General features: G+C 38.4%; 1 protein-coding gene across 4 annotated transcripts in view; it reads right to left on the bottom strand.

Moving 5' to 3' along the window:
• The window catches only part of LOC122537593 (FH1/FH2 domain-containing protein 3), a 199687-nt gene that overhangs the window by 23398 nt on the left and 161998 nt on the right, over window positions 1-14291 (bottom strand). For 2 of the 4 annotated variants that reach the window (XM_043670869.1, XM_043670872.1), the window contains exons 10-16: window positions 12139-12299; window positions 11060-11242; window positions 8931-9050; window positions 5597-5731; window positions 4516-4658; window positions 2183-2450; window positions 1587-1710 (exon numbers count right to left, since the gene is read on the bottom strand). In XM_043670869.1, coding sequence (XP_043526804.1) covers window positions 1587-1710; window positions 2183-2450; window positions 4516-4658; window positions 5597-5731; window positions 8931-9050; window positions 11060-11242; window positions 12139-12299 — 1134 coding nt within the window. The remainder of the gene's footprint in view (window positions 1-1586; window positions 1711-2182; window positions 2451-4515; window positions 4659-5596; window positions 5732-8930; window positions 9051-11059; window positions 11243-12138; window positions 12300-14291) is intronic. The other 2 variants (XM_043670868.1, XM_043670871.1) reach the window with 1 other exon arrangement.

The raw sequence follows: 14291 nt of genomic DNA, 5'->3' as shown, positions 1-14291 counted from the left end.
ATTTTTGTAATACCATACGCGAGCTTTCATTTATACATTTTGAAAAAAATTATTTAAATCACTAAAAATGTGCTGTTTTACACCTTTCAAAGGTCTAATAAAAATTATAATGACCAATTTTGATTTTAGAATTGAGTTAGAATTTTTAATAGGTGTAATAGGTAGTTCGTGTGTTTCAGCGAATTTGAAGTGTACAATTTTCTCCTAAACAAGCATTTGTATATTTGCAATAACAACGTGTTACATTCTAATTTATATTTTAATATTCTAATATTAGAAGGTCTGAAAATGATATTTTCCTGCGAAAAATTTCGAATCACCAGTCAATACTCTTCGATATCTTGTGAATTAATACAAACTTTAGGCCACGTTAATGAAATTTCCCAGACAGCGTCAATTAAACAAGTAAGAAGATTAATCGCTTGTTCACAAACGTACGACCAACAAATTAGCATTATAAGTAGAATGCTTCATATTTATCCTACAAACACAGAACCATTCGTTCAGTTTTACGTCGAACGCCAGCTCTATCGTCTCTCAACGCTATTAATTCCCCGTCGAAGGCGTAACGAGCTCGCGTACAATTTTACAAGTCACGCGCGGAACGCAACAGATTTCTCTATCGTGCGTGCAGACGAAATTAGTTGCTTGTTTCGCGGTGCTCGACGAAAGAACAAAGAAAAAAAAGAAACAACAGAAAAAGGAGAAACGTGAAAACGTTTTGCAGTGATTTCTGCTCTTTCGATCGAGCGCAACACGCGACGGATTATTGTGTTTTATTGCCTCGTTCGGTATTCCATGGTTTCGCGGAGCCAGACGTAATGTAGAAATATGAAACTTGTCGGTGGCATTGGTGGATATTAGAATGCCTCGATCAATGAACAACGCCGCGCGCGGAAAACGGGATTTATGTTGTAAATTGCGCTTCGATGCTCGATGGAAGAACGAGTCGTGCAAACGTTCAGCGCGATACGTCGTTCTGGGGCACACGATATCCTCCTTGACGGATGATAAATATAATACAGGAAATTGCAAAAGTTTTTTCCCTTCGGTTATTTGTTCCTTTGTTTTTCAACGTTCGTTCCGCAAACACGAAGTTACGTCGTATAAATAATAGACGCTTTATTTTCGAACATTTTAGGTAAGTATTGATTACCGCAACTTGCTACGTAATATCAGGTGTAAAGCACACGTTAATCTTCAATTCAAAGAATTGAGATCTAAAATTCATATTTAAAGTTGAAACTATAATTTTCATTTCAATTTTACTCTTTAAACACACCACACAATGTAACACTCGGCTCTTTAGAAGTACGAATTGTCACTACACGAAATGAAACAAGTAACTGGTTTAAAGGAGCAACAGTTGTCCAACTTTAAACATCGAGCCTGCCCAAAGATCGCAAACGTCCGAAGAGAAATAGTCGAGAAGTGAATAAAAGCGCGTGCGTCTTTCGCGAAGAGCGAGAGAGAGAGAGAAAGAAAACCAAACCTTAACAAGTCGAAGAGAACGAGAGCAAGTTCAGAGATAAGGAAGAAAAAGACGAAGAGCAAGAAAGGCAAGCAACAGTAGAAAGGAAACTCACCATCTTTCCTCTGTCTCCTCCATGGCAGAGTGCCGTGAATACTCTCGACGTCGGAGATATCGCTTCCGAGCAGTTGCCTGAGCTCCGCGTCCGCGCGATCCTCCTTCGTCCGGAATTTGCCAACCTGTAACGATGGTGACGAGTTAAAGTAGACGTCGAATTTTCACGTGACGAGGCTAAGACCGGCCAAAAAGAAAAAAAAAGAAAAAAAAAAAAAAGAAAAACGAGAAACATGAAAGGGATGAAAAGAAGACAGACACAGCTGCCCGATTACGGGAGATCCGCGCGTACGTTTCGACGATATCGACGACAGGAACGAAAACGGAGACAAGCGGGATATTAATGCAACGGTAGGCAAGAAAAGAAATTGATTCTCCCCGCGGCAAAAAAGCAATTTATTCCCCTTGCCGGTGCGCGCCATAATGCCGTTCACGCTCCGATAACTGTATTTGATGAGAGAGAGAGGGGGAGAAAGAGGAGAGCCAGGACCGTTCACGAAAGATTTTCAGCGGCCACCGCGTCGCGTCGTTGCTCAAAAAAAAAAAAAAAAAATACGTGTACCCGGTGGGGGCCGAAGGAGGGGGCTTGTAACTCACCTCTGTGATCATCTTTCCCCTGGTCTTATTTCTTTCGCGGTGATTGGCTTTTTTCTCCAGCTGCTGTATCACCCGTTCCCGCGTGGTTCGGTACTCGAGCGCGAACTCGGACACGATCCGGCAGAATTCGTTCGGCTTCGTGTCTTGCACCCTGTGCAGCGGTATACCCAGCCAGAGGATGAATTTGTGGAATCGATTTATGATCCGCCTGTGCACGATGCCCAGCACGATTATCCTCTCGGCGCAGTCCGCCAAGAAGTCGGACATTCTGCTTCGACAAAGGAGCATCCACAAGTCGGAGATTAATGCCAACGTGTAAGTAACTTGCACACTCGGTGCACGGTGAGATAAGGATTTCTTTCATTTTCTATTTTCTTTTTTTTTCTTTTTTTATTTTAGTGGTGATTTACGAGGAACATTGGCGCTAGAGAGTTACGCGATAGTGATAGTGATAGTTTCTTTGAATGGGTTTGGTGAAATTGGTGAAATACGGCAGTGAAAGGGTTCCGGTCGATATATTGCACCGTGAAAATGGTTTATAGTGTTGTACAGTGACGGATTTCATAAAATGGGATTGCAAGTTTGACAAGAATTGAATTGATAAGAAAGATATTGATCGTCATATATACACATAGACAATTTTTTAACTTCGTAATATAATTGATCACTTTTATCCATTGAAAATATTATAAAACTTATCGCCAAGATATAAAAAAATACAATTCTTTCTCCCAAATGTCCCCTAATGCAAATTTACTTTACTGCAAATGCAATAAATCTGATAATATTTAACAATTTTTTTCAGTTTCGTTAGATAATTTTTTGCAATTCTCCATTTCCGAATTTTTGATGTTTCAATGCGAATCGAAATTCATTCCACCGTTTTGAAAAAGTGCGACGTTATTCAATTTTTATACGCTTCATTCGCGAATCTTTGTCGAAAGAAAAAAATTGAAACGCGAGAGACATCTTTCCAACGAGTCGTATCGTATCTTGACAGCATGAACGTCAAGGTTCGCATGAAGGCAATCACCGATGGTCATTTTTTACATGCAAACATTTCCATCACTGCAGTGCGTTCGAGAAGACCGGAGGTCCGCATAGACGATCGCTTAAACGAGTTTCGAGCAAAAACGAATTAACCCGGCTCGACATTTAGGCCGTCCCGTTACAGTTAATTAACGCAAGGACCGTGCCAGCCAACATTAACCAGATGTTTCGCTGATAAACACAGTATAAGTATTATGTACGTACAAAGTGATTCGCGAAAATATTTGAACTCTTCTATTATAGAAATCTTGGTAATTTTAGAAATTTTATTCGCATCGTAGTATATGAGACGCAACTATCATAATTATATTGGCAAAGTTCAAATATAGTATTATAAGAACTGGTTAAGACAAAATAATATTCACAATTTAGCAATGAAACATTTTCTATTATATTTCTTTTAAATTTTCAAAAAAGGAAAACATCTTGAAAAGTGTTAAGTGTTTTCAAGAAAATTAATTCACATGGTTCCACTAAAAGAAATTGTATAAAACCAATCTTTAACGAGATTTAAAAATGTCTAGCGTCTTTTGTGTACATTGATAATCGCGTCTCAACAAATTGCTACGATGAAATAAAATTTTAATTATCTAGAAACTTCATGTCTCGAAAATAATTTAAAAAATTCTTTAATCTACTCAAAATCTACAACTAATCCATCTTTCAACGTTCTATCAACATTCAATCAATTTTTCAAACGAACTCTTACCTTCCTATCAAATTTATATCCACCCGTACGAATCTACATATTTTTTACTTTAATTTTTTGTCCCACTAGCAACGCCAAGCTTAATAACCTTAACTAAGAATAAGGAAAAATGATTAAAAAAAGGAGAGAGAGTTTACCGAATATAACCAACTCGGATAAGGACAATTTCGGTGGGGAGGGATGAACAGATAAAGGCTCCGAAAATCCACCGCGAAGTAGAAACGGGATAAGGTGGAATAAAATAAAAAAAAAAAAACAGGGAGAAAAAAAAAGAGGAAAAGGGAAGAAAGAAGGTTAAAGGGGACCAGCAGGAAGCGGTAGTATAGAAAGGAAGAAATACGCTTCCGGTAATTAATGGTGGTGCCATTTGGAACCGCGCCAACTTCGCCACGGGGGAAAAAACGTCTGTCGCGAATTTATCGAACATCCCACGAACCTTTGGAAATTTCGAAACTTTCGCCGAGCGAACTTCGCTTGTGCGAAGGCCGCCGAGGAAATACGAGCCGCCGATACGAAGCACGAATCGAGGCGCGATTGTTCGCTGATATATACAATTTCGACTCTCGGTACTTACTTGACTTTCATCATCGTGGAGCCATCGTGTTTCGCAATGAGCTTCAGGTGGTCCCAGGATGCCTTGCACTCGCTCTCCAATTTCCCGATGTTCGCCGCGAGCTCGTCGAAGTCGATTTTCGATGCTCTCGTTACCGCGCCGATCTGTACAACATTCGTGGGCATTTTTCTTTTTTTTTTTCTCTTTTTTAGTTTCGAGTGTCAAGAGAGGTGAACGCGTCTCATGTACGTACAATGGCTCGGAGAATACTCAGACTTTAAAATAAGGGATTATGAAAGAGAATACGTTTTATGTAAATTATTTTTATCGAAAAACTGCACGTATTTCAATCGCGCTACTATTTATTGTTTTCACAGGAACAAAATTATTTTAAGAGCTTTTTAATTTGATCCGTTCCATAAAAGTGAATTAATTCGATCAATTTTTTGAGCGCACTGTATAAAATGGAAACGAGTTTTTTAAATCTCGTATTTTTGATCAAACAGATATAGAATTTGGAGGATACGAACGTAATTAAAAAAAAAATAAATAAAATAATATAAAACAAGTAGAGAAAACGACGCGTGGAATCCGTGTTTATTTAAAGAATTCTGTTTCGAATTTTTATTCGTATCTATGACAATATTTACGTACGTGTGAGAGAGACTATTTATACACGTGTAAGCACAACACAATGAATCATTTCCGCCGCTGTAACGTGCATTTCAATCGAATAAAGAAACGCAAAATGCCGGGATCTACTATCTCGCCGAAATAACTTAACCACGGTTAACAATCAGCCGAGCAACAACAAAGATCAATTATAAAATTATTCGCAGCCGGTAATTACACGGTGGAATTCGGCGGGCAACGCTGCAATTCCGTGAAACAGCATTCGTAGCGTCATATACATATAATAGTTCCGGCAAACCGATGAAGAAGTTGGCGGCAAGCTGAGAGACACAAAGTTCCTGTTCGCGATTTCGCAGATGTAGGTACCGCGAAAATTCGGTTTCTCGCGACGCGAGCGGGACTAAAGTTTTATCCCGGTTCCTCGAGGCGACGAGGAGGAGTTAACCTTGCCTGACTCTCTTTCTCTCACCTCCGAATAGAGATCCGTGGAGTCCGGAAACTTCTCCATCACCATGTGGCAAAGGTGATGAAGCAGCGAGTGCTTGTGAACCGTATCCTTCACTTCAGGTACTTTGGCGAGGTATTCCAGTTGAAAGCCCTTCACCTGAAAAAGGCCGTGGCGACGTTTCAGTATTACGCGACGCGACGCGACGCTACGCCCCGGAACAACCCCCTCCCGCCGCTGGCTAACTTCTACGTTTCCGGCGCTCGAGCTTTCTCCGCCGCCCGGTGCTTCTGCCCACTTTCGCGTGTAACACGATTGCCGTGAAAAAAAGAAAGAAAAAAAAAAAAAGGAAAAAAGCCGGAATCGATGTCGTCCACACTTCCCCAACACGACGAGACTCGCATGTTCGATTCCCTTTCTATCTCCCGTGCTTTCTGCTCTTCCTTTGTTTCAGTTTTATCCATTTCATCGAAGAAAAATAACGAGTGGAGAAACTTGTTTCACGTTGATTTTTCCTAACATTCATTAGGAAAAAAATGTGACATTATAGTAAGCATAATTGTAATTTTTTTTTCATTTGTTAGTCAAGTGGTACTTTCGCCAGAAATATTCACATTTATTGGAACTTAATCGATAATTAGGTCTAACTTGATGAAATTGAAACAGACCAGGATTGATTTTCATTGAATTTTATTCCTTTATTGGTGAATATGTCGCTTGACTTAATTTTAAGAAAGATAAAACATGTATACCTAGACGGAAGATTCATAGAGTATAAGTGACGGGTCTATTGATAACATGAAAATTTTATTCTAACGTATTTTTAATTCAACGTAATTCAACCTGCATAATAAAGTTCACTTTTTATTCACTTCTCTGTCCCAATTCTTTTCTCAATTTTGATTTGCTTAATTAAATTCTTAGCAATGTCATATGTATCGAACGTGATTAATTAATTCTAGTAATTACTGGAACTTTACACGACGATGGAAAATCAAATAATATTTGTGGAATATTTATACGGAAAGCGGGGAAGCTTGTTACTGAATGAACCGCGGTTATCCGATAATTTACGCTAGAGTGAATTATTTAAATCGCACGTAGTGAAATAAAATGGCGAATCAATTCGAGGGGGTACCGGCTGTAAAGGTAAAGTACGAGTGCGCGTTACCTGGCGACCGGCTGCTTGCTAGCACGATAATTAATTTACGATTTTTCGCTTCGCGAGTCAAAGTGTAACTAATCAATGACGAACGTTTGTGACTTGTTTATTCCAAAGCCGAGACAGAAAAAGAGAGAGAGAGAGAGAGAGAGAGAGAGAGAGAGAGAGAGAGGGAGAAAGAAAGAGAATTCCAGCCCAGTTGAAAAGTGGATCTGTGATCGACTGTGAAATTTTTAAAAGTCTCGATGCTGTTTCATTGTACGATACAATTAACGTACAATTCGAAAAAATTCACGAGCACGACATTTCGTCAGTTAAAAACGTATATCCTTTTCAACTTTTTGAACAGAGTACTTTTATACAGCTGTACTGTTCCTCCCGAAAACTACGGAAGAAATACATGCGAAAAGTACTGAAAGTTTTTGTAATACAACGGTGGAATTTCGTCGAACACAAAGTTTTCCGAATCAATTTCAAAAATTGATTTCAGCGGCAGTGCGTGTAATGAAAATTCAGCGACTTTCCTTTTTAACTATCTGTAATTTTTCGTCCATAAATATTCAGACATTTCGGTCGATCTGCAGTATAACGGTATTTGAATTCGATCAAATGGAGCTGTATTTATTGAATTTTTACCGAAAATTTAAAACGCTTAGGAATAACGTGTTTTAATAAAGTGTTGAATATTTCTATCCGTTTAGAAACTTTGAAGACAGAAAGCAAATTAAGCAGAACAATTCTAAAGGAATTAACAATTACAAACGTTAGCTCGCAAATTGATTTTGCGTAATCGCGTTACGATGCAAATTCTATTGCAGAGAACCTTTTTACAAAGAATCAGTATAATCACCCTGCAAGACTCTTGCAAAATTTTCGCACTTATATTCACTCTATTAATTATTATTCGTTATCAACTGTTTGTTTCGCAACAAACTTTACTACGAAGAATGAAATCATCACAGGTTCGTGCAAAATGGAAATTCAGATGAACGAAATTCTACCGTATGATCATTTAGCTTCATAACTGGATAATTAACGAATAAGTAGACCTTCGTTACGAATATTATTTCGCGGCAGAATGTTTGCAATTACCTACTTCCTATGAATTTGCATGCTAATGTTAAACCCCCGATTAAATTCATATTATTTGCGTAACTATGCTTTACATTCGTGCAACGAGTTTCACTCCACTCGCAATTTTTCCCCCATCCTCCTGAATTTTGCCACGATTCACGTGAGTGCAAACACACGCTCACGCGGGAGTAGCCGATAAGAAATGATTAGTGTGCCTAGTGAAAGAAACCACTATCTGATACATTCGAGCGAAAGCAAACGGTGACGAGTGGAAGAAAAAAAAAAGAAGAAAAAAAAGATTGTTTAAGATCGCAAAGTATTCGTCACGAATATTCGTGCGAACGAGCTCTGTTTGTGCGTTTTATATATCGCATGCCTAGTTATTCTGACTACGTAAAAACGATACTGGCTATGGCTAGAGGCGTCGTTTGTCTGTTTTTAAGCGATGCGTTATTTCTCTCTATTTTTTTTTTTTTTGTTTTCGTTTTTGTTTGTAGACAGTAGAGCGGCAGTATGAATTCGTAGCGTTCAATTTATTACTTTTCACATCTGAGTGAACCGATGTGAGATTTAACGGGGTTTGATATCCGTGAATATGATCCGTGAAAAAATATTTACGTTTGTCTTAATTAGTTGAAAGTAATTGTAACACCAATAGAACAGAATAAATTCGAGCGGTATGGAATGTTTGGGTGAAAAGATACAAATAATATACTCAATCAGGTATACTGATAGTAACAGTAATATACGTACAGTTAATACTTGATTCTCAATCCAATATTTCTTATTAAATGCAAATAATACTAAATGACTGAGTTACGTAAACGTAAATAATAAATAATATTAAATTAATAAATGATAATAAAAACTGTATAGATATTAGCTCGATTAAACTGCCTTCGGTACATAGAGCACAAAGGAATATGATTCAGACAAGTAACCAATAACGTTTGAGAGAAACATGGCACCGATCCAAGAAAATCGTCCCTTCTTCCAAATCATCGAGTAACGATTACTATCGGACGAAAATTATCGGCATCTGATAGGTATCGATTCCGCGTGGACGAGTGACTCCGACTGACGGATTAAGCGGATATCATTTGGCTGGCATTCAATACCTACCTCATTTCCGTTGAGGAATATCCCGATCGAAAGGAGCGTGCTCAGAATCCCGCGGAACGTTTTATTCACTCGCAGGGTCTCCATTCCCTGCTTCAGATCCATCAAAGGGTCCGCAATTTCCTGAAGTCACAAAGGTGGTTCGCGATTATTTCTTTCAAGCCGCGAGTTCTCCGGCACGCCAGCTTGGTTCGTTGTGCTCGTCTGCGGTTCCACTCTCGTGGATTCGTCAAATCGTAAGCTTCTTATATACGTATATACATATATATATATATATATATTTTTTTTTTCTTCTTTCACTCTGCCCCACCCCCTCTCCCCTCGAAACTAACGTGCGAGGTTTATATCACGTTGAGAAAGTAAATAAGGTACGCGCGACGCTTATTAAATTCGTAATGGCGCGTGCATTGTGTTTGGAGCGAAGGGTATGAAGGGCGATAGAAAAGAACAAAAGAAAAAAATTCATTGACTTCAACACGGTTTAGATAACAGTTAGTCGAACAATTTGTAAAATTTATGAGATTGTAAAAACGCAATAACTGACGTTTATAGTTGTAGACATTAGACCAGGTAATAATTGGTGCAGCTACGCGACATCATTCCTTCTCTACGAGAGTGAAATAAAGTAAAATTGCAAGTGTGAAAACAAAAATTAGAAAAAAAAAACCATCAAATATTGATCTGACGTTGAACAAAAATTATTTCGTAAATTTTCGCGAAGAAAGACGAATCCACTATACCTCGACGATATCGAAACCGTCTCTACACGATTTTTCTTTGCACGTTGTACATCTTCCGCGTAAAAAAAGGACACGAGAGTACGTCAAACTGTACGTGTCTATCCAGCAGACAGAAGAATCCTCGTTCTGTCGCGGTCAAGGTGTTCTCGCTGGCGCGAACATTTTCCAAGAAAGTTCTCCCGCACACATTCGATGCGGCACACGATCGCGTATCGGAATTCGCCGTGTTCTCAGGGAAGAAATCACGCGATTATGCGGCGAACGTTCCCCGCGACTTCCTTCCCCGCATACCTGGCGTTTTTCCTCGTCGCGGTGCCGCGGGACTATCTCCGCGGAATTCCAGACGAGATTCGTGAGAAATAACGGGCCAATTCGAGCGCCATTACGCGCATTCGTATTCGACGGTGCTTAATAGAATTTACATTCGAAATGTCATGCGGCTTCTCACGGTGTGTGTGTCTCGTGACTTGATTCGACGAGCCGAGGCTGCGATAACCGATCCATATTTCCAAGCGCAGCGTGCCAGCTTGTTAATCATTGCTCGTGCATCTCTTATTATTCCGATTATTAAATTCGAGCGTCTCCGATACGCTAACGAGGCTCCTTGATCTTTTATGGATATAGGCTTGTAGGCTTGTCGATATACGAGCGTATGATTTCCAAGTAAATGAATTCGGTGGATAAATTATCGTGAGTTTGAAGATCTTTTTTTTTTTATGGATTCACGTTTAAGGAAGATGCAATCGAGCTCGAGAATGAATTGAAAGGAATTCGGATACGAATTCGTACTTTAGATTCTCCACGTAATTATCAGTTGATTAAAAAATAAATATTTTCGATACAAATACGAAATGTTCGATAAGAAAACATGCAATTGAAACGTAAGAGAATGTGTAATTGATTGAAGAATTCTTATGTTGATCGTTTTGCAATTTTACGATTTCTCATTACACAAGACAGTTAGATACGCGCCAGACAATTTCTTCCACAAGTTTGATGCTGTTATGTTACAATTACGACTCGTGAAGTTTCATCGACAGTACTCGTGCAATTACGCATTATGCAACTTTAATTCTTTCACTGATAAAAGAAATTTAGACTGAATTTACATTGAGAATTCATTTAAATTTGATTTCTATTACTGCTCAATCATACCTACATTAACAAAATTTTTCCTTCTCATCCATTTACTTCACAAAATAAATATTTGTACAAATCGCAAGTTCGACATTTTTCCTTAAATAAGCTTCACTGCTTGACAGCTACACAATCTGCACTTTGAAATTAATTTAGACGAAAAAGAAAATTCCCAAAAAGAGAAGAAGCTTTTGGAACCGCGCGAGCCAACAAACCGTCCACGTGGCCGTGGACAAACAACGTCAGAATACTCACCTTCTCTGAATTCTCAAAGTCCAACTTGAACGCCCAAAGTTTCAGCCTGGCGGGCAACTCCGAGATGGAGGCCAAAGTTAGAAGAAACTGCTCGGCCGATCCCAAAGGTAGGTCAGGATTGGCGGCCTGCGCCTCTTGTATCCTGGACCTCTCCTCCTCGGTTGGCAGCATCGTCAATAGTTTCTGTCGCGAACGGGATCCGGGGACAAAGGATAGGAAACGAACGAAGAAAAAGACACGAACAGGAAATTAGAGAAATCAGAAAGAAAAGGAAACCATCGAAAACAGAGCGTACGTGAGTTTCAACATAATTGCTGGGTCGACCATGAAACCAAGAATTCTGACCTTTACGGTCATAATTTTCCAGGGAGGCTTTCAACGAAATCGGGATTCTGACGAGTATTCATAATTTCGAGGAGGAAATTAAGAAATTGAAATGGAGAAAATGTCAAAATATTTTCGACTTGGGCGTACAGTGCTATATAATAATAATTAGACTGCGGACTTTTATGAAAATTTTCAAGCACGAATCTGTACAGAATGTACGTAATACGAGAAAATATGTATGCCTGGTATGTAAAAGTAATTTTCAACACGAGTTCTATCTTCTGTAACTGCATTGTCGAAATGTACAAATAAGTAATATGTATGAACGTGAATAACGCATTCTCTAAAATTATTAATTCCATTCTCGAAAGAGCAAATGGAAATATGAATAAAAATCCGTAGTCCGATAATAGCGTTCCTAATTAAATAATAATACCTTTACGAAGAATATTAGTCACAGTTTGTTCGTGTAACTTTCATAACCGTAACTTCGTAAAAATAATATTCTCGAAGTAATAACGTTCCTTCACGGAGAAAATAAGTCGCGTATTTTATTCGTACAACTTATTTCTCCGTAACTTCGTAAGAAAGTTCTAAGCTACTCTCATAACAAAGAAGACAGATTATTACGAAGAAGGAAATAAATTCGCCACTACTGTATCAGAAGTATCATAATTATCGAACTACTCAAGCTACTGTAAACATTCGTTAAATAAACGAAATGGGGAAAAAAGAGAATTACACAATATTACCTCGATACCCTCTCTGTTCATAATGGTTGCGTCCATTTTCAAGATGGCCGTCTTGATAGATCTCGGTGGAGGCAACTTGGTCATCCCGATGTTGATAGCGTTCGATCGTTTATGGTCCAGCACGATGATCTCCTTGTTCTTGTTCATCTCTTGCTGCTTCTATTCGACGACAAAAATCAACAACAAGTTAGCAACAACGATAAACAACGATCCTCCATGATACAGCTTTAAAAGATTCTCGACTGTCACGTTCGAACACTCAACAAAAAAAAAAAAAAAAAAAAAAAAAAAAGCCATGGAATTTACTCTCAACAGCGTGCACGAATGGTGATATTTCAAAATGGAGAAAGGTGAAAGCGAAAGACACGGATCGCCGGCTTTTCTATATTAACAATGAGGTGCAGCGCAAATATTTGCCCGCCAAGGAAATGGGAGGCAGAAGCTCGCACAGGTGGATGAAAATGCGGCGAGAACCTGTTTGCGTTCTCTTGATCAATCGGCGAAATAATAATAAAAATATCGTGCACCGCTGTCACCGGAAATGGAAATTAGTAGAACGAGTTCAGAGCAAACATCGGTTACTGTTACAGTTATCGATGTAAATTACGCGAAAGGATAAACAGAAGCGAAGCGGAGAGGGTGATACGGAGAGAAATCGAAAAAGGGGGCGTTATAATTAGCGGTGAAGTGGTAGATGCGATGGCTATGCCGAGATTAATCACTCGGAATAACCACTCGAAGAAAAAGCCAATTAGCAATTAACAATCTGCGTGGAATTAGAGTGGCGAACATACACGAAACGGATAATATTGTTTCAGCGATCCCGGCAGTGTGCAAATGAATTTACATTCCTCTCTCTTTCGTTAGTATCAAGCGTTAAATTAAAAATTAAGGGAGAAACTAAATAAATGAAATAAAGGAGAAGAAGAGATAGGAGGGTTGATTCCGCTCAGATCCAATCTCACGAGATTATACAATTCTGACGTTCATTTTAAGAGACAAAGAGAAGTTATAACGCTCTGAAGGGGTGTGTAACATAAAATTTAACCGAGAAATTATACGTACGTTTTTATATTTTATTCAAACGTGTCTTTAAAAGAGAGCAAGAAATTGAAAATATACAGCAGGATTAAAAATAAGTTGCCTTCAGGTAGAAACAATACTTACGAGAAAGAATCTTCACGATTCAAGTATGTCGCTCCTTTGAGATACGGAGAATCACGTATACTTAATATTATAAACAATATGCGCAAAAACATATACAGTTTCAATATTACACGTTTTATTTATACGATCGTGTCTGTAGATCCCTATTTATAGACTGAGTAATTATGTCAGCTCTCAGAATCTTTCTCATAACCATTATTTTCGCCTGAAAGGAAATCTGTGTGTGGGTGTGTTTTTCTTTCTTTCTTTTTTTTTTTTTTTTTTTTTTAANTTAAACTTCAGCCAAATCGAAGCGTGAACCGTCTCGGAACTTTTGCTGAAAGAAAAATGCGCAAAGAAATGGAAAAAAAGGCGTGCAAAGGCAAAGTTCGGAGTTAGCAAAAACCGACGAAGTTAAGCGAAGTTAAGAAATTAGGACTCACCTCCTGTAAAATTCCAGCATGCCATTTCGTTCATTTTTCGTGCGAGCACCAAGAATATTGCAAATAATACAAGAAAAGATTAGTCGTATTGTATTAAACCACCATCACCAACCACTATTCACCGTATTATTATTATTATTATTATTATTATTATTACTATTATTATTGTTATTGTTATTATTATTGTCATCATCATCATCATCATCATCATTATTATTATTATTCACGATAATCATCATGATATTCCATTACCATTGCGCGTCCGATATTAATTTACAATGTGTTATTGTTAAAGTTCCTTCATTATATATTCCGACTAACGGAGCCTGTAATATTATATTATACGCGTAGAGATCGTGATCGTTCGTGTGCATGATCGTCTCGTGAAATCGCTCATGGCAGGGGCTAGTTTAACACGATGCAACATGAAAATACAGTTCGTAATTTGAACGCCGCCGTTGCTTCCTCCAAGCGTTCTTTTTCTCCTTTTCATTTTCACCACGAATCATTGGGACTATCTCGGTATTTATCATTTAAGCGCGGAAACTTGAAAATGAAATTTTT

Source organism: Frieseomelitta varia, unplaced genomic scaffold (assembly GCF_011392965.1).
Source record: "Frieseomelitta varia isolate USP_RPSP 00005682 unplaced genomic scaffold, Fvar_1.2 scaffold_920, whole genome shotgun sequence".
Lineage (NCBI taxonomy): Eukaryota > Metazoa > Arthropoda > Insecta > Hymenoptera > Apidae > Frieseomelitta > Frieseomelitta varia.
This window is presented reverse-complemented; position numbering and strand designations above follow the sequence as displayed.